At 45.1% G+C, this 25499-nt stretch overlaps 2 protein-coding genes across 3 annotated transcripts in view; one reads left to right on the plus strand and one right to left on the minus strand.

The window, feature by feature from the left end:
• Positions 1-17510, minus strand: part of noc2l (NOC2-like nucleolar associated transcriptional repressor) — a 165941-nt gene extending 148431 nt beyond the window's left edge. The window contains exons 1-4 of the mRNA XM_078557858.1: positions 17467-17510; positions 9700-9873; positions 3148-3325; positions 286-402 (exon numbers count right to left, since the gene is read on the minus strand). Coding sequence (XP_078413984.1) covers positions 286-402; positions 3148-3325; positions 9700-9873; positions 17467-17510 — 513 coding nt within the window. The remainder of the gene's footprint in view (positions 1-285; positions 403-3147; positions 3326-9699; positions 9874-17466) is intronic.
• Positions 17511-20230: 2720 nt separating this feature from the next.
• The window catches only part of klhl17 (kelch-like family member 17), an 82955-nt gene continuing 77686 nt past the window's right edge, over positions 20231-25499 (plus strand). For both annotated transcript variants that reach the window (XM_078559229.1, XM_078559231.1), the window contains exon 1: positions 20231-20374. The gene's annotated coding sequence lies outside the window, so the exon portion shown is untranslated. The remainder of the gene's footprint in view (positions 20375-25499) is intronic.

The raw sequence follows: 25499 nt of genomic DNA on the forward strand, positions 1-25499 counted from the left end.
CCTTATTTACCCCCAAGGCCACTTTCCGATAGGATTTACATTAGCTCGAGCAGCTTCCTGGCAATAATGATCTACTCCTACACAAAGCATCATTCAGCCCTCAAAGCACACCCAAAAATAATTACTTTCGAATTGCAAAATTCGTAGCAGATATTAGATAACGCTCCATCTAATTCATGAGGAAAGTACATATCCAGGAACGACTCCATTAAAAAATGCATTTGCCAGCAACACCTCCATGTTATAGAAAGTAGCACCCATCGAGTTAGTTCAGGTTTGACTGACCTCCACTTCTGCTTTCCACTTGTCTACCATTCGGACGGTGACTGGTATTAAGTCCCCTCCTTTTTTTCTCTTTGGAGTTGGCTGCTGTTCTTCATCTTCCTCATCGTCACTCGCCAACTTTAAAAAAAAGAGGGAAAAAAAATCATTTTTTAAAAAAATTAAGACTTTCAGTGATCATGTGTGTTTATACAAAAGGGTTATTTTCATACGGCATAAAAGACAACAGGCCTTGCATTCAGCAACAACGGCATCTTATGTTGTTACCTTTAACATAATAAAATGTCCCAAGGCACTTCCTAAAGCAGCATTTTAAAACAAAATATCGAAAAGGGACACGCTAGCAATCTTGCTGCATCGAGCACAGGCACAAAGAAATACAGATGGCGACCTCAAAGACGACTCTGGATACACACACCAGGAAGAGGAAAGAGCTGTTGAGGATCGATCTGACAAACATTAAGCTCGGAATACAAAGCTGTCGTTCCTGTCTGCAGATATTGGTGAACTTGCTGTGCATTTCCAGCACTTCTGCATTTTTATACTTGCACCATGCAATAGAGTCAGGTGTAGCATAAAGACAGACACTTTTGCAGTGCCTCTGGTTTAGTTCCGATCATAGCAGAGTGCGGCCCAAGCACCTGCTCCATGTTAACATGGCTAAAACCTACAACCTTAGCCCCTTAAACTTGGATTGACAATTCTGATGGCTGATGTGAACAAGCACCAATGTAAAAATCCCTCATTGTTCCCCCTGCTCTTTCCCAAACAAGGTACCTTGACTTGGCACAGACACAGCGGGCCAAATGGTCTCCTTCTGTACAGGGAATACAGGAGAAACATCTTCACCCAGCAAGCAGTGAGAACGTGGAACTCACCATCACAAGGAGTGCTTGAGGCAAACAGTATAGATGTGTTTAAGCCGGGGAAATGTTTTTGGGTTTGATGTTCTCCCGAGGGCCAAACACACGAGGGAGAAAGGAATGGAAGGATATGTTAATGGGGGTTAGATGAAGATGGGTGGGAGGAAGTTTGTGTGGTGCATTATTGCAGCATGGAGCTGAATGGGCTGTTTCTCAATTGTAAACACGACGTGACTATCATTCCACTTTATGAACTTCAAATGTCCTTTTACTGCACTGTGACTCACTCCAATGCCGATACTAACTAGTCACTCTGAGTCAGACTGCTAATTACAGCTGGACTATTGGAGGCTCTGTACCATGGGGGCCCGTGCCCGTCAAGAACTGGTCAAGTTACACCAACCTTCTCGGCGATTTTAAAGTTTTGAGGCAGCTGGAAGAGCTCAGACTGTTAATTCCAGCTCACGATCTCCTGCTACGTCTCAAAGATGAAACTTCCCTCCCTGAGCGAAATCCTTTCCCTCCAACTCACGTGATTTTCAGCAACTGTGTTTAACAGCACTGCAGTTTCCTTACTGTCTAGGCCAGCAGCTAGTGAAGCCTATGGCTGTCATTACATGTACCTTTCCTCCCCTATACAATAATAGTATAGCTCCCATCCCTTATAACTGGTGTACCGGCATCAATGCAATTTTGCCTAGTATGAGCAATGTGGATAATTTATATGCAGTTCACCTTAGGACTCTTTTCATTGCACTGATGTACTGGTCAAATGGTTTGTATATTAAATATTAAAATCACAATTATGACTACAGTCATTCACAATGGAAACTTTATGACTGCTGTTTATACAAAAGGCTCTGGGGTTATTTTCATATGGCATAAAAGACAACAACATGCCTTGCATTCAGCAACAACAGCAACTTATGTTACCCTTAACATAATAAAATGTCCCAAGGCACTTCCTAGCAGCATTTTAAAACAAAATATCACACCAGTAACATAAGGAGATATTAGGTCAGATGACCAAAAGGTTGGTCAAAGAAATAGGTTTTAAGCAGCGTCTTAAAGGAGGAAAGTGAGGTGAAGAAGTTGGAGTTGAGGCAGGGAATTCCAGAGCTGAGGGCCCCAGGCAGCTCAAAGGCACAGCCACCAATGGTGGAGTGACTGAAATCAAGGGTGCTTAAGAGGCCAGAATTGGATGAGCACAGATATTTCAGGGGGTTGTGGGGCTGGAGGAGGTTAGAGATAGGGAGGCCATGGAGGGATTTGAAAACAAGGATGATGATTTTAAAATCAAGACATTGCTTCACTGGGAGCCAACGTAGGCTGGCATGCACATGGGGTGATAGGTGATTCGGTCATTCCAATGGAATTCAATCTGTCTACGTTATCTTAATAAATTCATAGTGGTGGTGTCTGACCTGGAGGCCTCGTGGCACTGTGGGTAGTGTCTGCGCCTCTGGGCCACAAGCCCCAGGTTCAAGTCTCACTCCAGAGACTAGGTGGCTATGGAAAATGGGTTCATAAGGTGGCCAAACAGGCTGAATATCAGCCAGTAGATCTTTCCAACAGGCCTGACGGCAGGTGGTCAGAGTGGGAGAGTTTCCTGGTCAGCCATACTGCAGAAGGCAACGGCAAACCCCTGCAGTACTTTGCCAAGCATAAGGGTGGACCAATAAATGCTGGCCCAGTCAGCAAAGCCCACATCCCGTGAATGAATTAAAAAGAAACCAAGTTGGGTTCCATGATTGCCAATGGTACCAGAAGGAGATAGGTGGTGCCTGATCTACCCACTGAACACCTGCCTTAAATAAGCGGCGTACTTAACACCCTGCAAGTGGCGACCTTGTAGCTGCCAACAATACTAAGAGAAGTCAATTTATTTGTCCAATTTTAGGGTTTGCTCCATTTAAACACAAGTGACTCCAGTTGGGACTGTCACGCAACTATTCCCCAAACCCTTTGTCTGAACCCCAGGTTGAAGTAAAGAGCGGGTAACCTCGAGTTCCTCTGGCAGCGTGTGCATTGGGTCTTCATCTTCGGAGCTGTCCGTGTCGTCAAACCTCAGCAGCTTCTGATCGTTTTCCTCCAAGAATTTGAAAAACTCAGGGTCCTTTTCCTTCAGGCGTGAGAGCTGCTCTTTGTGCTCTTGGGCCGCACCTTTTGTTTTTCCGATCCTAACGGGAAAATGAGAGAAAAAATAAACTCCTTTCAATTCACCTTTGTTTTTAAAAGGGAGAAGGTGGACTTCCTTCTACAGAAAAAAAAGTCAGGCGGCGGGAAACGTCACCATAAAGGCATCGCCAAGGCAGCCATCAGAACAAGAACATCGCCGGGCAATCAACCAGATTCCACTAGCCTGCAGAATTGCAAATCGGCTTTAGAAATTGTTAAATGAAAGGAAAGCACAGGGTGAAAAAGCAACAGCGAATGAGATTTCCTTACCTTTATGAACATTGTGTCAGCTGGGATTCAGTCTTGCCTTCTGGAATTTCCCCATTTTGATGTTTTTATTCTCCCCCTCCTCCCCCCCTCACTCCCTCAATTTGATGAGTTAAACTAGTTTATTTTAGGGCAGAATGGATGTCTGTGTAGTTGCAAATACTCTCTAGGATTTTTCCTCTTTTAAAATGTATTTTTTAATGCTCAAGAAGGTCAGGCCTTTTCTGTACAAATGAGGCTAATGCTCCTGAGGGCCGCACATTTCAAGCTCTGGTTGTACAGACAGCAGTGTTATGGAGCAGGGATATCAGTTTCTTCAGCAAAGTAGGTTCTGGAGGATATGCGGCTGCAGGAGCAGACAGTCGGTGATCTTGTGTCTGAAAAGATAGATGATAGCCTGCTCTTCGTTGAGACTGCAGATGAAATGAAAGTAATGCTCTATGATAAAGGGAAGCTGGAGCAACTGCGAATCAAGCTAATTCCACAGTTGTGGGTCAAGTCCCACTCCAGAACACAATCACATTATTTTATGAAACCCCAAAATGTCTCCATGAGCCCTTGGAGGATGCACAGCCCAGTTTGAGAGCCACTGAAGTGGACTGCATCACAGATGCAAAACCACTGCACTTCACTGACTCATGCAATGTGTACAAGCCCTGTCTGAACAGAAACCTAAAGGATTATCAGTGCATATATCATCTCCCATGCCTCTTGCAATTAGTAAAATTTACTCTACAAAATAAGTCTTGGAACACAAGGAGATCTTTCTCTCTCCTTCTCTTCAGGTTACCATGCCCTGAAAGGGCACTGACAACCATGGACTTCAATGCTAATCTTACTCTAGAGGTATGGGTCATCTCGCTGGTGGTACATTCATCCAGTTTACGAGGCTCTTTAAAAAGATTGCTCTTTGTCTACTTCGATCTCTTTTACCATCGATCATTCTCATCAGCATCAGACTTTCTAAATCATGATTTCTTATTACGTGCCCAAGGAGTTCCAACTGTCTCTTCTCGATCTGGGCCAGCAAAGCTCTTTTGGTCTCAGATGTTACCAGCACCTCTTCATTGGTAGTGTGACTTGTCCAAGATATCTTCATCATTCACCTCAAAAACCACAACTCTGCAGCCTCAATTCTTGTATTCCTTTCTGCAGATGCTGCCAGACCTGCTGAGCTTTTCCAGGTATTTTTATTTTTGTTTTAGCCTCAATTCTTCTCTGCTTTCCTTCACTGATCGTCCAACACTCGCTTTCTTTCGTATGTCAAAATTGGTCTGATGTAGCATTCCAGGATTCTCAGCTCCGCTTTCATAGCCAATTTGGAGTTGATCATAATCGTTTTCATTTTTTTGAAATGCACTGTTGGCCATTCAAATCCTTCGCCTTCTTTCTTGGTCGCACTTTCCGCCCAATATTTCCTAGGTAACGAAATTTGTCTACCTGTCTGATCTCTTCATTCTTCACTGTGACCTTACTTTCTGGCACGATTTTCTTTTTACACACTACTAGGTATTTTATTTTCTTAAATCTTATGCTCAGCCCTTTCTTCGCACTTTCTCTCACTACTCTATCCAAAATCTTTTGCCATTTCTCTTCAGAGTCGGCAATAAGAACAGCGTCATCGTCGTATCTTATGTCATTAAGGTTGTAACCTCGAACTAATAATCCAGCAAGGTTTTCAATCTAAGAATATTTTCACTATAGAAACTGAATAAATCTGGGGAGAAAACACACCCGTCTGACCCCTCTTTTAATCTTCACAAAATCGCTTAACTTGTTTTCAGTTTTTACCGCTACAGTTTGTTATTAATAATGATTTCTTATCACTCCATGATTTTTGCCATTGAGCTCAAGAGACTCTAACATGCCCATCAGTTCTTCATCTTTCACTCTATAAAATGCCTTACTATAATCAATAAAACATATGATACATCTTTTTTCAGCTCTGTGGCTCTTTCTGATAGCATGCGTACCATAAAGATAGTATTCCTCGTTTCTCTATCTTCTACAAAACAACATTGAACAGCTGAAATTTATGACTTTAACTTCCTCCTGGCCCTATTCATCAGTACTTGAAGGAGCATCTTAGTAAAGCGACTCAGACCGATAGTGCGATGGAGTTTACATTCAATTGCTCTGGGCTCTTTAGAGAGCAGCATATTCTTAAATCTTCTGGGATTTCTCTTGAGTTATAAACTTGATTAAAGGTGAGGGTCAGTCTGTCAATTCCAAAGTCTTCCAAACTTTTAATTTGTTCTGTGACTATTTCACCTGGGCCTTTGGTTTTATTGTTTAATTATTGCTGTTCTTAGATTGTCTTTCACGAAGGAAATCTCTACAGATACAGATTAGATGTCGCACCCAAACCTCGACTCCCCCCACCTGAATAATAATACCGTATGGTACTCATGCATGTAACTATTGCATGGAAAGAATGTTTTAATTATGCTTTATAGAAAGCAGGTATTTATTTACAGACATCAGTGAAATAGGTGTGGCTGCTTCTCACTTCAGAGTCTAACCTACCCTGCTCCCCTCCTAGGTGAGACGGCCACCCCATTCTGATGTACGCACTCCGCTCCCAACTTTCGCATTTCACATTATTTCGCAGAAACCTGGGAAGTCTCAGCTAGCCCCAGTTTGAGAACTAGTGGAATGAACTACGATACAGATTAACGCAGCTCCATTTCACTCACTCTTGCAATGTGTAGCAGCCCTGTCAGCCTGAACAGAAATCTAAAGCATTATCAGCACAGCATACCACCATCTCCCTAACATTCACTCTATAAAGTAAGTCTTGCAACACAAGTGTCCTAGGCCTAGCCATCTTCAGATGCTTCATCAATCACCTTCCCTTCATCATAAGGTCAGAAGTGGGGATGTTCGCTGATGATTGCACAACGTTCAGAACTATTCGCGACTCCTCAGATGCTGAAGCAGTCTGTATCCATATGCAGCAAGACCTGGACAACATTCAAGCTTGGGCTGATAAGGAATTCACCAAGGCTCCTTCAACAGCACCTTTTAAACCTACGACCATTACCACTTAGAAGGGCAAGGGCAGCAGATAGATGGGAACACCACCACCTGGAAGTTCCCCTCCAAGACACTCAACATCCTGACTTGGAAATATGTTGCCGCTCCTTCACTGTCACTGGGTCAAAATCCTGGGGCTCCCTTCCTAACAGCGCTGCGGGTGTGCGTACACCACATTGCTTTCAGGGGTTTAAGATGGCGGCTCACCACCACCTTCTCAAGGGCAATTAATTATGAGCCATATACGCTGGTCTAGCCAGCGATGCCCACATTCTGTGAAAGAACATATAAAATGAGAGGAGATCTCTACAGATGCTGATTGGATGGCCCAAATCCTATTGTTCGAATTGGATTATATTGTAAATGGAAAAAACCAAGGCAACCAAAATTGAAAGAGAGGAGGTAGACAGCTGTGATTAGAAGATGAAAGCTTGGGTGCAAACTGTCTAAAGATATAGGAGAGAGGAGAAATGGCAGAAGGTAAAGAGCAATTTAATTCTGAGCTCCTGGAAGAGGATGAGTTGAGTGTGAGACAAGCCTCAAAATTGCTAAATTCATGGTATGAAATATGTTGAGGTGCAGCAATAAAGTGTCACATTATCTGCAGAACGCAACAATTTATATGGGGTCCTTTAAAAAGCAGTATTTTTCCAACTCTGAGCAGTATTTTTGAGTAAGACTATTTGCAGTGAGTGCGCTAACGATTAAGATGTCAAATCAGACTGAAGTTGGGTTCATTACTATTACAAATAGCTACAAATCAATACTATTAGATTAACAGTTGGACCATGTTTAGCAATAGTCTATGCCTCTTCTAGACCACACCCACAGCTAAGGTCATAAAGATGGAGGATGGATATGTTGATATTGCACCTGGATAACATTGGTAACTTTAAAATAAGCTTTTTTTAAAATTGAAACATTATGAAACGCTATGAACTTCAAAAAAAGGCACAGTACCCCAGTTATATACCTGGTTTCTTTCTCATGTGCTGCCCTCCTGAAGCTAAAGGTTTTTTTTAAACATACAAGGAGCTATTAGGGTCTCAAAAGCTGTCATGATTCAGCCTAGAGGCACAGCACTTTGACAGTGTTGTAGGGGACGTTACTAGAAGTAAAGGGACTGTACATAACACAAAAAATTTATCATCTGTGGGTATCTAGATGCCTGATGCAGAAATTGTCGATTTCTAGCACTTTATTCAGTACATTTTGCATACTTTTGGAATACAACACTTTGTGATGTATTCAAATAGGCCACACAATCAAAAGGAAAAAATGGCTTGCCTTTCATAACCTCAGGATATCCCAAAGTGCACTGTCATAACTGCTACTGCCACAGCCAATAGGCACTTTAGAAGTGTCATTACCGTTTCCTGCAGGAACACACAGCAGCCAATTTTCACACAGGAAGCTCCCACAAGCAGCAATGTGATAATGACCGGGTAATCTGTTTTAGTGATGTTAGCTGAAGGATAAACAATAGCTCTGGAACACCGGGAAGAACTCCCTCGCACTTCTTTGGAATAGTGCTGTGGGACCTTTTACACCTAACATATAAAGCCTGAACCCCTGATGGCTCGGGGAGTTTACTCAGTGAGCGGCAGAGCCATGTAGACAAGGAAAAGCAGCCCACATCCAAGCAGGTAATAATACCACTAGCCACCACCTCCAGTTCACTGCCAACCAGCCACTAGAAGCTGCCCATTCACAACCAGAAATCAAGCCACAGAACCCATTCAGCAATCAGTAGACCAGCTAGTCGCCGTAAATCACCCAACAGTCACTAAGAACCAGCCTCCAGCAGGCACCCATCTATCGTCACTCGCCAGCCACCAGTCTCAAAGACAACCCCTAGCCAACAGGACTGTACCATGGTTGCAACCTCACTCATTACCAAATCCAAAGGAAATGCTGGCCGTGCCTCTCCAGGATATGATCGGGACAAGTGCACATAGGCATTCGCAACAGCCAGAACTTCAAGCGTACCCTGAACTGCGCACTTGCATATTGACATATTGAAACATACAAGATCCTGAGGGGTCTTGACAGGTGAGTGTGGGAAGGATGTTTCCTCCTGCGGGAGAACCTAGAACTAGGGATCATAGTTTAAAGCTAAGGGGTCACCCATCTAACACAGAGGTGAGGAGAATTTTTTTTCCTCTCTCAGAGGGTAGAGAGTCTTTGGAACTCTCTTCCTCAAAAGACAGCGGAAGCAGAGTCTTTGAAAGTTTTTAAGGCAGAGCCAGATAGATAGATTCTTGATAAGCAAGGGGGTGAAGGGTTATTAGGGGTAGATGGGAATGTGGGTTGAGGTTACAATCAGATCAGCCATGATCGTGTTGAATAGCGGAGCAGGCTCGAGGGGCCAAGTGGCCTACTCCTGCTCTTAATTCATATGTCCGTATGTATATCAGTGTGATTCACCAGAAAGCAACAGGACTGATCCGCACCTATAATTCAAAATGCAGCAAGTTCCCAATCCCGAAAGGGGATGGGCCTGTGGGGAGGCATAAATCTTTGCAAAAGAGGCAGGGAGGGAAAGAATCGGTCTGAGTTGGCCTGACCTCCCAATTGCGCACCTCCTACAAACTCAAGCACAGAGGATTGCGGAGATCTGGGAGTGGGTCATTTGTCTAGTGCCTTAGTTGGGAATCTTAACAAGAAGAAGGAATTACGAAATTAGAAACACAAATTTGTGCTTACTATGAATTAGCTTAGTGTAGCATAGCCTTTTATCTTGTCATCACTCTGAAGAATATCTCTATCAAACTAACACTGCCCACTGGAAACATCAAAATGGCTGTTATCACAGCAAGAGCAAACGAATGGTCAATTTTTCAGCCAGCTTCGGACATGGGTTAACATAATCCCCGTAAGTCTAGTCTCAGTGCTCATAGCAGTCAGGATGTAAAGCAAATATCTCTGCTGCTGTGCAAAACAGATCCTAGCTGATTATTGCATTTTGTATTCTACTTCACCCAGCAACGGTTTGAACTCTCAGGATAAAAGAAATGCTTAAAAAGGGCAAGGGTCCAAAATTGATTTTCCCAAGTGTCACCGAAGATCTTACTTTTTCCCCTGCGCTTTGGGCTGAGGTGCTTTCTTTTTCTTCCCAGCCTTTATCTCACGTTTGCTGCTTTTCTTCTCGTCTTCGCCCGCAGAATCATCGCCCTCCGAGCCGTTGTTGCTATCGGAGTCGAAGGTGGAAGTTAAAAACTCATCGACGCTGAGTTTGGCAAGTTTTCTGGAACACACAATTGCAGTAAGTTCATGGGTGACTCAAGAAGAAAAAAAAAAAGAACAGGGCATTGATTTGTGCGACCCTGCTTTCAGCGGGTCAACTATTGGCTGCCAGTGCCTTCAGCTGCCTTGGCCCTAAGCTCTGGAAATCCCTCCATAAACCCCTCTACATCTCTCTCCTCCTTCGGCACTCTTGAAAACCTATCCTCTTTGACCAAACTTTTGGCCGTCTGCCCTAATATCTCCTCATGCGGATCGGGGTGTCAAATTTTGTTTGACAACATTCCTGTGAAGCACCTTGGGACTAATTACTATCTTAAAGGCGCTATATGAATGTAAGTTGTTGTTGTTGTTGTTGAACAGGCAGGGGAGACACAAAGGAGGCAAAATGCAATCTTTACAGTTTGTCCTTGCACTCTCGGCTTCAATGCTGTCACTCAGGATTCAAACGAGTTGCACTCCCGAGAATGTGCAGCATCGTAATCTCATCGGTGAGTTGAGAGAAACCAGAACGTAATGTTACCTGGCTTTGGTAAGAAAGTAAAGCGAGACTGTATTCAAATTTTCTTGAATCTCTCATTAGGCTCAGTAGCAAAATTACCAGGTTTACAACCTATGGACAGTGTCTTGCCCTATATAGGAGGAAGGTGTTCTTATGATGCTAACTCCCTGACCTTTCCAAGCACCAATGGTAAAACACAGAAATACTGTCACCTAAATATTAAATCCCACACGCCTTATATTTTATCTTTCTGGAAAATTTAAGAAATCACACACACACACCTTGCATTGCAATTCACGACAGACCAAAAACTTCCGTCAAGTGCTTGAAAATGCTCAACGAAACTGAGTGACTTGAGTTACAACCCAATAAACCTCTCAAGGGCTAAATGTGCCTCTGAATTCAATATCGCTTAGTTCAAGTCTCCGTTAGGGCTGAATCAAAATTGTGCAAAGAAAAAGATGGTTCTTGTGCTGCGATATTTAAATTGCTTAACTGAAATTACCGGACAGTTCGATTTTCACAGGAAAATTCTGCAGTTAATCAACACGAGGAGCAAATGTTACGGTGAAACTGTATTAATTCAGTACCATTAATATTGGCACGAGTGCATCTTTTTCTGGCCCGCCCCTTTCTGCAGTACTTTTCTGATCGCTGCTTCTGAAATCCCCTTCACAAAAGGTGAGGAATTCACACATCATACTTGGTGCATAATAAAAATTGACAACAGAAGCGTTTTTACCGTTAAGGGTTAAAACTGGAGGCTGGTGCTGCTTGGCCTTGCAATCCAATTCACCAAGTCACCAAACCAATTTAAAATGTCACTTTTATAAGCACGTTAGAGCTAAAACCCTTAAGATAAAAGCAAAATACTGCGGATGCTGGAAATCTGAAACAAAAAGAAAAATTGCTGGAAAAACTCAGCAGGTCTGAGAGCATCTGTGGAAAAGAAGACAGAGTTAACGTTTCGAGTCCGTGTGACTCTGATGAAGAGGCATACCGACTCGAAACTTTAACTCTGTCTTCCTTTCCACAGATGCTCTCAGACCTGCTGAGTTTTTCCAGCAATTTTTCTTTTTGTTAGAGCTAAAACTCTATCCTCTCTAACTACTGCTTTAGGCTGAGCTGAAACTTAACTGCACGATGGGTCTGATTTATACAGCCTACAGGAGCATGAAAACATCCTTGGCACTTGTCCCCACTAAAATGCTATTTTATTGGGCAAAAGCAACAAAAAAATAATCCACGGAAAACTGTGAAATACAGAATTTACAGTATTCCGGTCCTAAACATGTTAAGTCGGAAGCAACTCCTTTAATTGTCTATTCCATCTCTCCATGCATCAGCTGTAGCTCAGTGGGTAGAGACCAGAATCAGAAGGTTATGGGGTTCAAATCCCATTCCAGAGGCTCGAGCACAAAATCAAGGCTGACACTCCAGTGCAGTACTGGGGGCGTGCTGCACTGATGAAGATGACAGCTTTTAGATGAGATGTTAAGCTGCTGCCCTCTCAGGTGGATATAATATTTCGAAGAGAAGCCGGGGAGTTAGCCCTGGTGTCCCGGCCGATATTTACCCTTCAATCCATATAACAAAAGCAGATTCTCTGGTTATCACATTGCTGTTTGTGGGAGCTTGCTGTGTGCAAAATGGCTGCCACGTTTCCTACATTCCAACAGAAACTACACTTCAAAAAGTACTTAATTGGCTGCAAAGTGCTTTGGGATGTCCAGTGATTGCGAAAGGCGCTATATAAATGCAAGTTTATTTTGTTGAATATAATTCAGTACCCTTTCCAAGGTCACAACACATTCAAATGCCCAATTTGACCTATTCTTGTGGCAAATCTCAAATACTATTTTCATCGACAGGCAGATAAATTGAAGCTTAATCTACTTTGAAAAGGTTACAGTCTGTGCATTTGGTGCTTTGGGAAGTATTGATGCGGCAAAAACGTTATCTAATTTCTTGACCACTACACAAACTCACGAGGGCCGTAAGTTGAAAGGAGAGCACCCTCGATGTACACGTGCATGTGGTGAAGCATCAACAAGTCACTCTCAAATATCAATTAAAAAAGCTGCCCATTACCATCACAAAAGACAGAGAGGGCCAGAAAAGAGGATGAAACATGATAGAAACTGTGATGGGAATAATAATGACTCAATCTGTGTTGTATCTGGGAGTTCAAGTCACAACTAACCTCATCTCTGTTATTTTCAGCCTTAATAGCTCTTGTGCCATGAATGATGTTAAGCCAGCAATGGCTGATCAGCCCAGCTTGCTTACACTAGAAGTGCCTATATTAAATCTGAGATTGTTCAGAACAGTGCTGACAGTCACCTACACACAGCCTAAACAATTCAGCAGTTTTTAATAAAACGACTTGCATTTATATAGCGTTTTCCCTGACAACCCGACATCTTTACAGCTAAACTAAGAACTTTTGAAGTGTAGTCACTGTTGTAATATAGGAAACGCAGCAGACAATTTGCACACAGCAAGCTCCCACCAACAGCAATGTGATAATGACCAAATAATCTGTTTTGGGGGATTTTGATTGAGGGATAAATATTGACCAGGGCACTGGGGATAACTCCCCAGGCTCATCTTCAAAACGGTGCCTTGGGGTCTTTTACGTTCACCTCAGAGGGCAGATGAGATCTCAAACTGAAGTCTCATCTGGAAGTCTGACAGTGTAGCACTCCCTCGGTAGTGCACTGGAGTGTCAGCCCTGACTTTTGTGCACAAGTCCTGGAGTGAACCCAGGACCCCGTGACACAGAGGCGAAAGTGCTACCCATTGAGCCGTGGTTAACATGATTAATCAACTCAAAGACAGATTTGTGTCCCTGTTACAATGGGCCAGGTATCAGATTGCTGATGGCAATTAATAAATAAAAATCTGCTAATGTAAAGCTGATCAGGCAGATCCAGCCATTGCACACAGTAAAACGCCTAATCTCGAGGCTACAGCACAAAAAGAGGCCATTCAGCTCAACTGCTCCGACAGTGTTTATGCTCAACACAAGAGTCCTCCCACCCCTTTTTATCTCACCCAACCAGCATTGGATTATGAAAATGTTGCTCAAACAGCTCTTCAGGTTAACAGCCCAGAAAGTACAAGTGTACATGACCTAAATATCCAATACAGGATCATACAGAACAAGAGATGGCCATTGGCCCATTGATTCCCTGTCAGCTCGTATTATTGTTACTGTAATAACTTCCAGAGATCTCCACTGTCGACATGCCATGCTGTCCACCACCACCCCCAAAAGGAGAGTAACAAGCATTAAAAATAATTCCTGTAGACATTCCGCAACACCATCCTACCCCTTACACTTCCTTTACTAAACTCCTGTCAGGCAACCTTTGGTGAGATGGATAAGCAGAGAGAGCTACTTAGGGTTTAGAGAGAGAGAGAGAGAGCGCGCACAGAGTGGACAGGGCAGGAATGAGAGAGAGAGAGAGAGAGCGCACAAAGTGGACAGGGCAGGAATTAGAGAGCAGAGTGGACAGGACAGGAATGAAAGAGAGAGAGAGAGAGAGCGCACAGAGTGGACAGGGCAGGAATTAGAGAGAGAGAGAGAGAGCACAAAGTGGACAGGGCAGGAATTAGAGAGCAGAGTGGACAGGACAGGAATTAGAGAGAGAGCGTGCGCGCAGAGTGGACAGGGCAGGAATTAGAGAGAGAGAGAGCGCGTGTGCAGAGTGGACAGGGCAGGAATTAGAGAGAGCGCGTGCGCAGAGTGGACAGGGCAGGAATTAGAGAGAGCGCGTGCGCAGAGTGGACAGGGCAGGAATTAGAGAAAGAGAGAGAGCACAAAGTGGACAGGGCAGGAATTAGAGAGCAGAGTGGACAGGACAGGAATTAGAGAGAGAGAGAGAGTGCGCGCAGAGTGGACAGGGCAGGAATTAGAGAGAGAGAGAGCGCGCGCGCAGAGTGGACAGGACAGGTATTAGAGAAAGAGAGAGAGAGCGCGCGCAGAGTGGACAGGGCAGGAATTAGAGAGAGAGAGACAGCGCGCGCGCGCAGAGTGAACAGGGCAGGAATTAGAAAGAGAGAGAGCGCGCGCGCGCGCAGAGTGGACAGGGCAGGAATTAGAGAGAGAGAGAGCGCACGCGCAGAGTGGACATGGCAGGAATTAGAGAGAGAGAGAGCACGCGCGCAGAGTGGACAGGGCAGGAATTAGAGAGAGAGAGAGCGTGCGCGCAGAGTGGACATGGCAGGAATTAGAGAGAGAGAGAGCGCGCGCGCACAGAGTGGACAGGGCAGGAATTAGAGAGAGAGAGCGCGTGCGCGCAGAGTGGACAGGGCAGGAATTAGTGAGAGAGAGAGCGCGCGCGCAGAGTGGACAGGGCAGGAATTAGAGAGAGAGAGAGAGAGCGCGCGCACGCAGAATGGACAGGGCAGGAATTAGAGAGAGAGAGCGCGCGCAGAGTGGACAGGGCAGGAATTAGAGAGAGAGAGAGAGACAGAGCGCGCGCACGCAGAATGGACAGGGCAGGAATTAGAGAGCAGAGTGCAGAGTGGACAGGACAGGAATTAGAGAGAGAGAAAGTGCAGCGTGAACAGGGCAGGAGTGAGAGAGAGAGAGAAAGCAGACTGGACAAGACAGGAATTAGAGAGAGAGAGAGAAAGCAGAGTGGACAGGGCAGGAATGAGAGAGAGAGCAGAGTGCACAGGCAACAACGAGAGGGCAGAGTGGACAGGGCAGGAATTAGAGAGAAAGAGAGCAGGAATTAGAGAGAGAGCGTGCAGGGTAAACAGGGCAGGAATTAGAGAGAGAGAGAGAGAGAGAGTAGACAGGGCAGGAATTAGAGAGAGAGAAGAGTGGACAGGGCAGGAATTAGAGAGAGAGAGAGAGAGAGAGAGAGAGAGAGTAGACAGGGGAGGAATTAGAGAGAGAGAGAGAGAGAGAGTAGACAGGGGAGGAATTAGAGAGAGAGCAGAGTGGACAGGGCAGGAATTAGAGAGAGAGAGAGAGAGAGAGTAGACAGGGCAGGAATTAGAGAGAGAGAAGAGTGGACAGGGCAGGAATTAGAGAGAGAGAGAGAGAGAGTAGACAGGGGAGGAATTAGAGAGAGAGAGAGAGAGAGAGAGTAGACAGGGCAGGAATTAGAGAGAAAGAGAGAGAGAGAGAGTAAACAGGGCAGGAATTAGAGAGAGAGAGAGAGAGAGAGAGAGAGTAGACAGGGCAGGAATTAGAGAGAGAGAGAGTGTGGACAGGGCAGGAATTAGAGAGAGAGAGAGAGAGTAGACAGGGGAGGAATTAGAGAGAGAGTAGACAGGGGAGGAATTAGAGAGAGAGAGAGAGAGAGAGAGTGGACAGGGGAGGAATTAGAGAGAGAGAGAGAGTAGACAGGGGAGGAATTAGAGAGAGAGAGAGAGTAGACAGGGGAGGAATTAGAGAGAGAGAGAGAGAGAGAGAGAGTAGACAGGGGAGGAATTAGAGAGAGAGAGAGAGAGAGAGTGGACAGGGGAGGAATTAGAGAGAGAGAGAGTAGACAGGGGAGGAATTAGAGAGCGAGAGAGAGAGAGAGTAGACAGGGGAGGAATTAGAGAGAGAGAGAGAGAGAGAGTAGACAGGGGAGGAATTAGAGAGAGAGAGAGAGAGAGTAGACAGGGGAGGAATTAGAGAGAGAGAGAGAGAGAGAGAGAGTGGACAGGGGAGGAATTAGAGAGAGAGAGAGAGAGAGAGAGAGAGAGAGAGTGGACAGGGGAGGAATTAGAGAGAGAGAGAGAGTAGACAGGGGAGGAATTAGAGAGAGAGAGAGAGAGAGTAGACAGGGCAGGAATTAGAGAGAGAGAGAGAGAGAGTAGACAGGGCAGGAATTAGAGAGAGAGAGAGAGAGAGTAGACAGGGCAGGAATTAGAGAGAGAGAGAGAGAGAGTAGACAGGGGAGGAATTAGAGAGAGAGAGAGAGTAGACAGGGGAGGAATTAGAGAGAGAGAGAGAGAGAGAGAGTGGACAGGGGAGGAATTAGAGAGAGAGAGAGAGAGAGAGTGGACAGGGGAGGAATTAGAGAGAGAGAGAGAGAGAGAGTGGACAGGGGAGGAATTAGAGAGAGAGAGAGAGTAGACAGGGGAGGAATTAGAGAGACAGAGAGAGAGAGTAGACAGGGCAGGAATTAGAGAGAGAGAGAGAGAGAGTAGACAGGGCAGGAATTAGAGAGAGAGAGAGAGTAGACAGGGCAGGAATTAGAGAGAGAAAGAGAGAGAGAGAGAGAGTAGACAGGGCAGGAATTAGAGAGAGAGAGAGAGAGAGTAGACAGGGGAGGAATTAGAGAGAGAGAGAGAGAGAGTAGACAGGGGAGGAATTAGAGAGAGAGAGAGAGAGAGAGTGGACAGGGGAGGAATTAGAGAGAGAGAGAGAGAGTAGACAGGGGAGGAATTAGAGAGAGAGAGAGAGTAGACAGGGGAGGAATTAGAGAGACAGAGAGAGAGAGTAGACAGGGCAGGAATTAGAGAGAGAGAGAGAGAGAGTAGACAGGGCAGGAATTAGAGAGAGAGAGAGAGTAGACAGGGCAGGAATTAGAGAGAGAAAGAGAGAGAGAGAGAGAGTAGACAGGGCAGGAATTAGAGAGAGAGAGAGAGAGTAGACAGGGGAGGAATTAGAGAGAGAGAGAGAGAGAGAGTAGACAGGGGAGGAATTAGAGAGAGAGAGAGAGAGAGAGTGGACAGGGGAGGAATTAGAGAGAGAGAGAGAGAGTAGACAGGGGAGGAATTAGAGAGAGAGAGAGAGAGAGAGTAGACAGGGCAGGTATTAGAGAGAGAGAGAGAGAGAGTAGACAGGGCAGGAATTAGAGAGAGAGAGAGAGAGAGTAGACAGGGCAGGAATTAGAGAGAGAGAGAGAGAGAGTAGACAGGGCAGGAATTAGAGAGAGAGAGAGAGCAGAGTGGACAGGGGAGGAATTAGAGAGAGAGAGCAGAGTGGACAGGGCCGGGTTGAGAAAGAGCAGAAAGCTTTAAACGAACGCGTAATCCTGGCATGAATGCGGCACATTGAGGAAATCAGAGTGTGGCAGCTTTCTGTGCTTTATAACATGGAGCTGCCCGAGAGAGAGAGCCGGTACCCAGGGCTGTACTGACCTGCTGCTGCTGCAAGCGGCCATGCTGCTACCCAGGGAACACATTGTAACAACGTGATCAGTATCCAGTTCCGTTCCCACAATCCGAGACAGGAAGGAGCCAGTCTCACTAACTCACTCACTGCTCCATTCTCAACCCCTGCTGGCACAAGTCAACCTTCTCTTGTCTTTGCTTCTTTACCATCCATCTGGATTTTAAAAAAAATGTGTGTGCATGTTTTATATTATTTGCCTCCTCCCCCCCTTTTCACTCCTCTTCATTAAACAAGTCTTGTGTTAATATCAATTCTCATTGAATCAAAAAAAAGTTAATTTGGTGAGTTATTTTATTGTGTTGTGCACTTTCTGACGATGAGTTTAGAGTGAAGAATGTTGGGCACTTCAGTCTTTGTATGATTTAAAGAGGATTTAATATATTTATAATTATTTTTCCTACGTGACATGATTTCTAAGTAAATGAGCATTTTTTGTTTGGGGTCCTGTATTATAATGTGATGCCTGTGGGGCTCTCAGTCCTTATGCTGTGCTGTACTGTACAATTGGCTGGATATTAGAGGGTGTTTTTTTTTTAGCTGGTGGGCAAAATGAGTTTAAGTGACACGAAATGTAATGTAATAGCTCATCACACTTTATATCCAAAAAAAAAATACCTGCCAAACCCTTCAAGGCTTCATTCAACGATTGTCCTTTTGCTAAATTGGACTATTTCTACAAGGGTGAGCGTTAAATGTTGCTGAAACATTCTTGGGTTTGTTAGCATCGATTCAACCTGTTGGGTTCACCATGAAAAATTTGCGAATTTGAATGGAATTTGAAACCAAAATATTTGGGTGAAAGCCGGATTGTAATAGAAGGCTTTCACCCAGTGTGTGTAATGACTGGTTAGTTGGTCTTATCTTATAAGTTTATTTGTTCGGGGTAGATTTCACTTCGATATGAAAAGCACAACTGTAACTGTGTGCAAAGGCTGTGGGAGAGGGGGAAAAGAGTGCAAAGCTAACTTGGAGAGGATTTGCTTTACGCTTCAAGCTTCAAGCTTGGTTGATTGCAGTGAAGAATTTTGAGGAGAACGATGCTGAAACGTGAAATTAAATCCATCGGTAGCTGTAAAGAATAAAGACTGGCTGTGTGTTTCCGGAATGTTCTTGTTTGAACTCCTGGCAGTCGGAATTGGAGCTTTCTATGTATTGGTTGTTGTATATTTTAGTGTGCGTTCATGAGATGGTCATTTCAGTTCAGTTTCACACACACTCGCCCCAAAATGATTGCACAAAGAGAGCTTTGGGCATTGGAGTGAGATGTGGGCCAACTTGGACCGTTTGAGAGGCTCTGTGTTGCTTCACTAAGGTGCTGATTGGAAGCAACAGCTTCCTCGATAGTACTGCGCCTTCTCAAGTCAAAACGGCGCTGTGTTCACACTTGCATCTGGGGCAGTTTCACATGCATATTGGCATATTCTGCAGGGTTGTGTCGCGGGATGGTCGGTTCCCCTCTCCCACAGCGGCGGATTCTTCCTTTTCTGTAACCGGCACCGTCCACTGGGCGAAAGGGCTGGACACTGATCTCTCCCCCCACCCCCCCCCCCCCCCCCACTCCAACCATCTCAAACTGTGCTGCACCCTCTGTCTGAACAGAAGCAAAGAGGGGTGAGAGATTCCCCTTCCCCTGATGGTTGCTAGTTTCTGCCACACGAGCGGTTAGTATTGATGTAAGTGCATTGTTTCTTCCCACCCCCCTGGTTAATTTAACTGAGCGCCATCCTTTTGTTTTGTTATGGGCATCAAGGATGTAAATATTGGTTCTGGCTGATACTTTGACATATGTTAACGGGGAGAGGGCTGGGGAGGTCTATAGAGGCTGTGAGGATATATATTTTTTTCAACATTGCAATTACTAGTCTATATGGTTGTAGTTTTCTTTTGTTCCTCAACAGAAGGTTACTTTCGGGCACATCCCCATGAAAGGTATAGAAGTAATTTTGGGGGTGGGGGTGGAGGAGGGTAGTAATGTGTGCACTGTGCTATTAAAGGACATTTAAAAAAAAGGATGGATTCAGCGTATTAAACATAGCAAAGGCCTTGACTGGGGAGATGGAGAAATTAATTATGGGAGAATGAAACATCGAGGCTGAAATTCAAAGATCTGTTTGTGTTCTCATCGATTTTGCCCTGGAGGTTTTAATTCAATCGACAGGATAAGTCGCTGCCTTTGTTCTTAACACTAGGGGCTAGGTCCGTGTAGAGTCCCATCCTTTTCTTCTTGTTTTGTTCAACCCCACTTCCCTTTTTGCCCTGTCTGGTCGATTAAAACCTTACACATGTTGGTTTCATGTCAAGATATGGGCAGCAAATGATCCATCAATTGCACATGCTTTGTGAACCTGATTGGCAATGCTCTGTGTGTGTGTGTATATATATATATATCTATTTTAAACACCTTTTTTTTGGAGGGGGGGATGTAGTGGTGGTGCTTCCAGCAGTGTTTGGAAACACAGTTAATTCCCAATGGGCTCCGTTCCCTATTTTATTGTTGAAACACATCTGGGCTATTGATAAGCAGCATTCTGCTATCAAAGATTGCCAGCTGCCCTGCTCTGTGGCTTCTTAAAAGAGAGATTCCCACTCCTTTCCCCCATTGTAGCTTGAGCTGCTGTAATTAAACTGCTGGAGAACACGAAGGGATGATCAAACAGACTGGGAGCATTTTTAATGGTCCCAACACTAACCAGATACATTTGCTTTAAGAGGATGAGAGGTGCCGTGATGGACGGGGCGGGCAGCCAATCATAGCCAATCTGAGAGCCCGATTGACGTCATTGCACCAATCGGAGTCAGCGAGGGCGGGACTAGACGTCAGCTCCTGCTCTGGATAAGTAGCTACATTGTCAATGATCCCCGAGCAGCTGATCTGTGAGTAACATTTGCATTTCTCGTTCAATGTTTGGTGGGTGGAGGTCCTGTTTCCTGAACAAAAACATGCATTAAAAAGAGGTTTGATTTCTGAGCAGCCTAAAGGGGCGTGTTTGGGTGTATATATATATATATATAAAAATCAGTGTGGTTTACAATATTGGGCTTCAGTGAGCTGCTTCTGTCCTGTAAGGTTCTGCAACATAGACAAACCTTAGCACCGTCCATGTGTAGGATTTGTGCTTCTGTCACACAAGCCTGGCTTCTATGATAGTTGTGTCAGATGCACCATTCAAATTGAGGTTCTCTCCCCCCCCCACCACCCTCACCACCTTTCCCCTGGCAAACTAAGAACCTGCCTAAGATGCAGGAATCAAAGCATCGTTCATCTCATTTAAGCACTCGACCGTTTAATGAGATTCCTATCCCCCCCCTCCCCCAACCCCCTCCATACTTTAGCAGAGAAATAGCCTTTTTCTAATTCAGCAACCTCTTCGTGTTTTACCCAGGTTTGTCTACTTGTGCCCATTCATCTTGGCTTTTCCTTTTTTTTTAAAAAAAAAAATTCTTTGTCACTGGGCCTGAGTGGGGTAAAGATGGCAGGAGCTAGGTTTCCCCCTCATGATGTTTCCTGTAACTCTGTTTCGCTCAGTAAAATGCTCCCAAATGAGGCAGCGAACATTACAGGATGAGTTAACCCCCGCCCCCTCACCTCCCCCCCACCCCTCTCGGAGACCCCAGTAGTGAATTTTCAAGAGACAGACTGCCTGAGCTGGTCAGTGGGGAACGATGCACAGGGACGGCTTGGAGGAAGGGAGGGGAGGGAATAGGGAACAAAGGAAGATGAACTGAATTCAAAATCAAGGTACTGCTTGCATCGCGACAGACCGAGGGTATTTGAGAACTTTCTTGTGCATTTATTGTGTTAAAATAAGACGTCGGGGAATGGGAATCTTTTAATTGCTTTTGTGCTGCCCTTTCTGAGGAGAGCGCTGCTGACACAAGCTACCCTTAAGCCACCTCACGAATTTGCAGAGTTACTGACTCAGGATGGCACCTTTGCATCTGTTCTCAGGATATGAGCAACACATTTCAGCAAGCACTGAGAGTTCATCATGTACTGCCAGTCTGGAGTCATGTCTAAGCCAAGCTGGGTAAGGTTCCCTCGTCAGCCAGCAGCTTTCCTGTTTCTTTTCCTCCTCCTGTGATGGTAAGCCCAGAAGTTATTATATTTATCAAATTTAATTTTGGAATTTGCTGTGGTTGGCTTGAACTCAGGACCTCTTGAGTTGCCAGGTCAGTTCCATCTCGCCAAACCTCCTTAAGACAGCACCTTCCAAACCCATGACCGCTACCATCAAGAAGGACTAGAAGCAGCAGATAGATGGGAACACCATCACCTGCAAGTTCCCCTCCAGGCCACTCACCATCCTGACTTGGAAATATATCGCCATTCCTTCACTGTCGCCGGGTCAAAATCCTGGAACCCCCTCCCTAACAGCACTGTGGGTGTACCTACACCACATGGACTGCAGGGGTTCAAGAAGGCAGCTCACCACCACCTTCTCAAGGGTAACTGGGGATGGGGCAATAAATGCTGGCCCAGCCAGCGAAGCCCATATCCCGTGAATGAATTTTTAAAAATGATCATGGCTACATTGGGTTATGAGTTATATCACAGAGTGACAGCCCTGGGGGGGGTCAGGGAATTTTGTGTTCCCCATATGATGAGTTCCTGGATCATGGTCACCCCTGCCAGAGAGAGGTGGAGAGAGGAGACCAGCCACTCCTCCAGAGAAAGCGAGGGTAGATGATACCGTGTCTCTTTGCCTCCTGCAAGAGTCTGGCGATCTTTCATCGGAACTGGGAGAAGTTAGAGACATAGTGGGTTTTGAGCGAGGACAAAAGGAAGGTCTGTGATAGGGTAGAAGTCAGGAGAGAATGATTGACAGAAGAGTTAGTCCTCCAGGGCCAAAGAGAACGGTGATGGGGCAGGGAAAGAAACAAAAGATGTGCCTGGAGCATGTGTGCTGCCGTCTGAAAGGCCAAAACAAAAGAATCAAAGAAAGTGAAACAAAATGGGGACAGCGTTTACGCTTTGAAATTGTTGGACTCAGTGTTGAGTCTGCTTGGCTGTACGGTGCTGAACTGAAAGGTGAGGTGCTGTTCCTCGCGCTTAGGTTGAGCTTCACTGGAACAGTGAAGCAGGCCGAGGACAGAGAACGTGAGAGTAAGGCAGAGAATTAAAGTGACAGGCCTCCGGAAGCTGGGGATGGCGCTTGCGGACAGAACGGAGGCTGTTCCGCAAAACGGTCGCCCGAAGCTTTGACTTGGTCTCTCCGATGTTGACGGTTTCAATCCAGTTCTTGGTTGCTGGAGGACCCACGGCACAAAATTGCCCAGAATTTGGTAGCCGCGGCTGGAATTGCTGGTGTGCCTTTGACATGGGAAAATGGTCCAACGTGACAAAAATAGATGCAGAGACGTGAACATGAAGCTATTGGGAGGGTGACCAAAAGTTTGGTCGAATGAGATGGTTTAACGGAGGGTCCTTAAAAGGGAAGAGGGAGAGGAACAAAGATTTAACAGTAAGGAAAAATTACATTTATATAGCGCCTTTCAGAATCTCAGGGAGCCCCAAAGCACTTTGCAGCCAGTTAAGTACTTTTGAAGGAAAGTAAAAATACTACAGATGTTGGAAATCTGAAATAAAACCTCAGAATGCTGAAAATACTCGGCAGTTCTGGCAGCATTTGTGAGGAGAGAATCGGAGTTGATGCTTCAGGTTGATGACCTTGGTCAGAGCTGGACTGATGAAAGGCTATTGACCCAAAACATTAATTCCGTTTCTCTCTCCAAAGATGCTGCTGGAACTGCTGGGTATTTTCACCATTTTCTGTTTTTATTCGAGTACTTTCGAAGTCTCGCCACTGTTGTAGTATAAGAATCGCAGTAACCAAATTGCACACAGCAAGGTCCCACAAATAGCATCGGAACAATGATCAGATGACCTGTTTTAGTCATGTTGACTTAAGGATAAACATTGGCCAGGCTGTCAGGTGTAACCCCGCTGTCCTTGTACAAAATCGTGCCGTGAAATCTTTTACGACCACGTGAGAGAGCAGACGGGGGCCTAGGTTTAGCATCTGATCCAAAAGAGGGCACCTTCAACAGTGCAGCACTCCCTCAGGATGGCAGTGGAGTATCAGTGATTACTTTGCCATTCTCACTCAAAGACACCAAAGTGATTGACATTTGGGAAGTATCAAAGTTCACAGAGACTCGGAGCGTATTTGTCTAAGGCCACCCTGTGCCATTCCTTGTCCTTAAGCCCAGAAACATATTGTAAGGACAGAATAGTGAGAGCCTTACAGCTTATTATAATACACCTAAACACGCATCTCCTGATGCTAACGGGGGTTGTACAAAGTGCAAAAGTGACATTCTTTGCTTTGCGTTGCACAAATATATTTTAGAGAAGTACATTACAGGTAGCAGCCTCCCAACATAGAGAGTCTAATGAATCACAGAGCTGTGAAATGTGGAGTGGACGTGGCTTATTGTTTCAGAGGAGAGAATGTTTGAGACAACAGCAACTTGTATTTATGTGGCACCTTTTAATGTTGTAAAACATTCCAAGATGCTTCTCACAGGAACCTCGTCAGACAACATTGGACAACAATCCACATAAGGAGCTGTTAGGACAAGTGAACAAAAACCTGGTCAAAAAGGAGTGTTTGAAAGGAGGAGAGAGAGAGGCAGAGGGATTAGGGAGGGAATTCCAGAATTTAGGGCCTAGGTTGCTGAAGGCACGGCCACCAATTGTGGAGCGATGGAAATTGGGGATGCGCAAAACAGCAGAACTGGAGGAGCGTAGGGATCCCAATGGGTTGTAGGGCTGGAGGAAGTATCAAAGGTAAGGAGCCATGGAGAGATTTGAAAACAAGACGAGAATTTTAAAACTGAGGCATTTCCAGGCCAGGAGCCAATATAAGTCAGCAAGCACAGGGGTGATGGCTGAATGGAATTAGCTGTGAGTTGGGATACAGGCAGCAGCTTTGAAGCAGTTCAAGTTTATGTCGGGTGAAAGATGGGAGGCCGGCCAAGAGAGTTGCATCTAAAGGTAACAAAGGCCTGGGTGAGGGTTTTGGCAGCAGCTGAGCTGAGACAGGGTCAGAACCGGGTGATGCCACAGAGGTGGAAATAGGCGGTCTTGTCAATGGAGTTGATATGTGGTCAGAAAGTCATTTCGGGGAGGGGTGGGGGGAAATATGACATCAAGGTGGTGAACGGCCTGGTTCAGCTTCGATGGTTGAGGATTGGGATGGAGGTTGTGGCCGGGACTGAAGACAATGAACATTTAATTGGAGAAAATTTTGACTGGTGCAGCACTGGATGTCAGACAAGCAGTGTGAAAATCGGAGGCAGTGGCAGGGTCGAGGGAGGTGGTGGCGAGGTAGAGCTGGGCATTGTCAGCATACGTGTGGAACCTGACATTGTGCTTTTCGATGATAATGCTGTGAGGCAGCATGTAGGTGAAACGTGAGAGAAGCCCACACCAGCCCTCCCTCAGAGATTTTCCAATGACCAGCCGCAGCACAGTATTGATAGCATCCTAACAGAGGCCATATACTTTTAAAAGGAGGAAAATAAGATTGATTATGATTGCATAAACATGGTGTCATTGTTCAAATTCAACTCAGCAGCACATTAAAAATAAAGATGCAAGTAGGAACTTGAACAACACAAGGCACATTTAAACACTTGTGAACGATAAAATTCTTTAGACTTTAATTACTCAGCATCACTGGTGGAATAAATGTGATGTTTTGACTTTTCTTCTGTGAACGTAGCTCTCATTTTGACACTTTCAGGCTGCTATCTGCTTTCCGCAGCCTATTCCTTCTGCTCTGTTTCACACCTTGCCCCCGTTTCCGTTCCTGTCTGCTTGGTTTCAGATCACGATTCTCCTCTCTGTATTTATGCAAGTGACTCCTTGTCCTACTCTGGGATAATACTTAACAGTGGCAGCGTACGCTGGCCGGACTTACCTCGTGTCTGTGGCAATGGGCATTGGCAATAAGCAGGTGAAAACTGGTGTCAGTATCAGGCATTCCCAGGTCAA

This window comes from Cetorhinus maximus, chromosome 15 (assembly GCF_964194155.1).
Source record: "Cetorhinus maximus chromosome 15, sCetMax3.hap1.1, whole genome shotgun sequence".
In the NCBI taxonomy this organism is placed as follows: domain Eukaryota; kingdom Metazoa; phylum Chordata; class Chondrichthyes; order Lamniformes; family Cetorhinidae; genus Cetorhinus; species Cetorhinus maximus.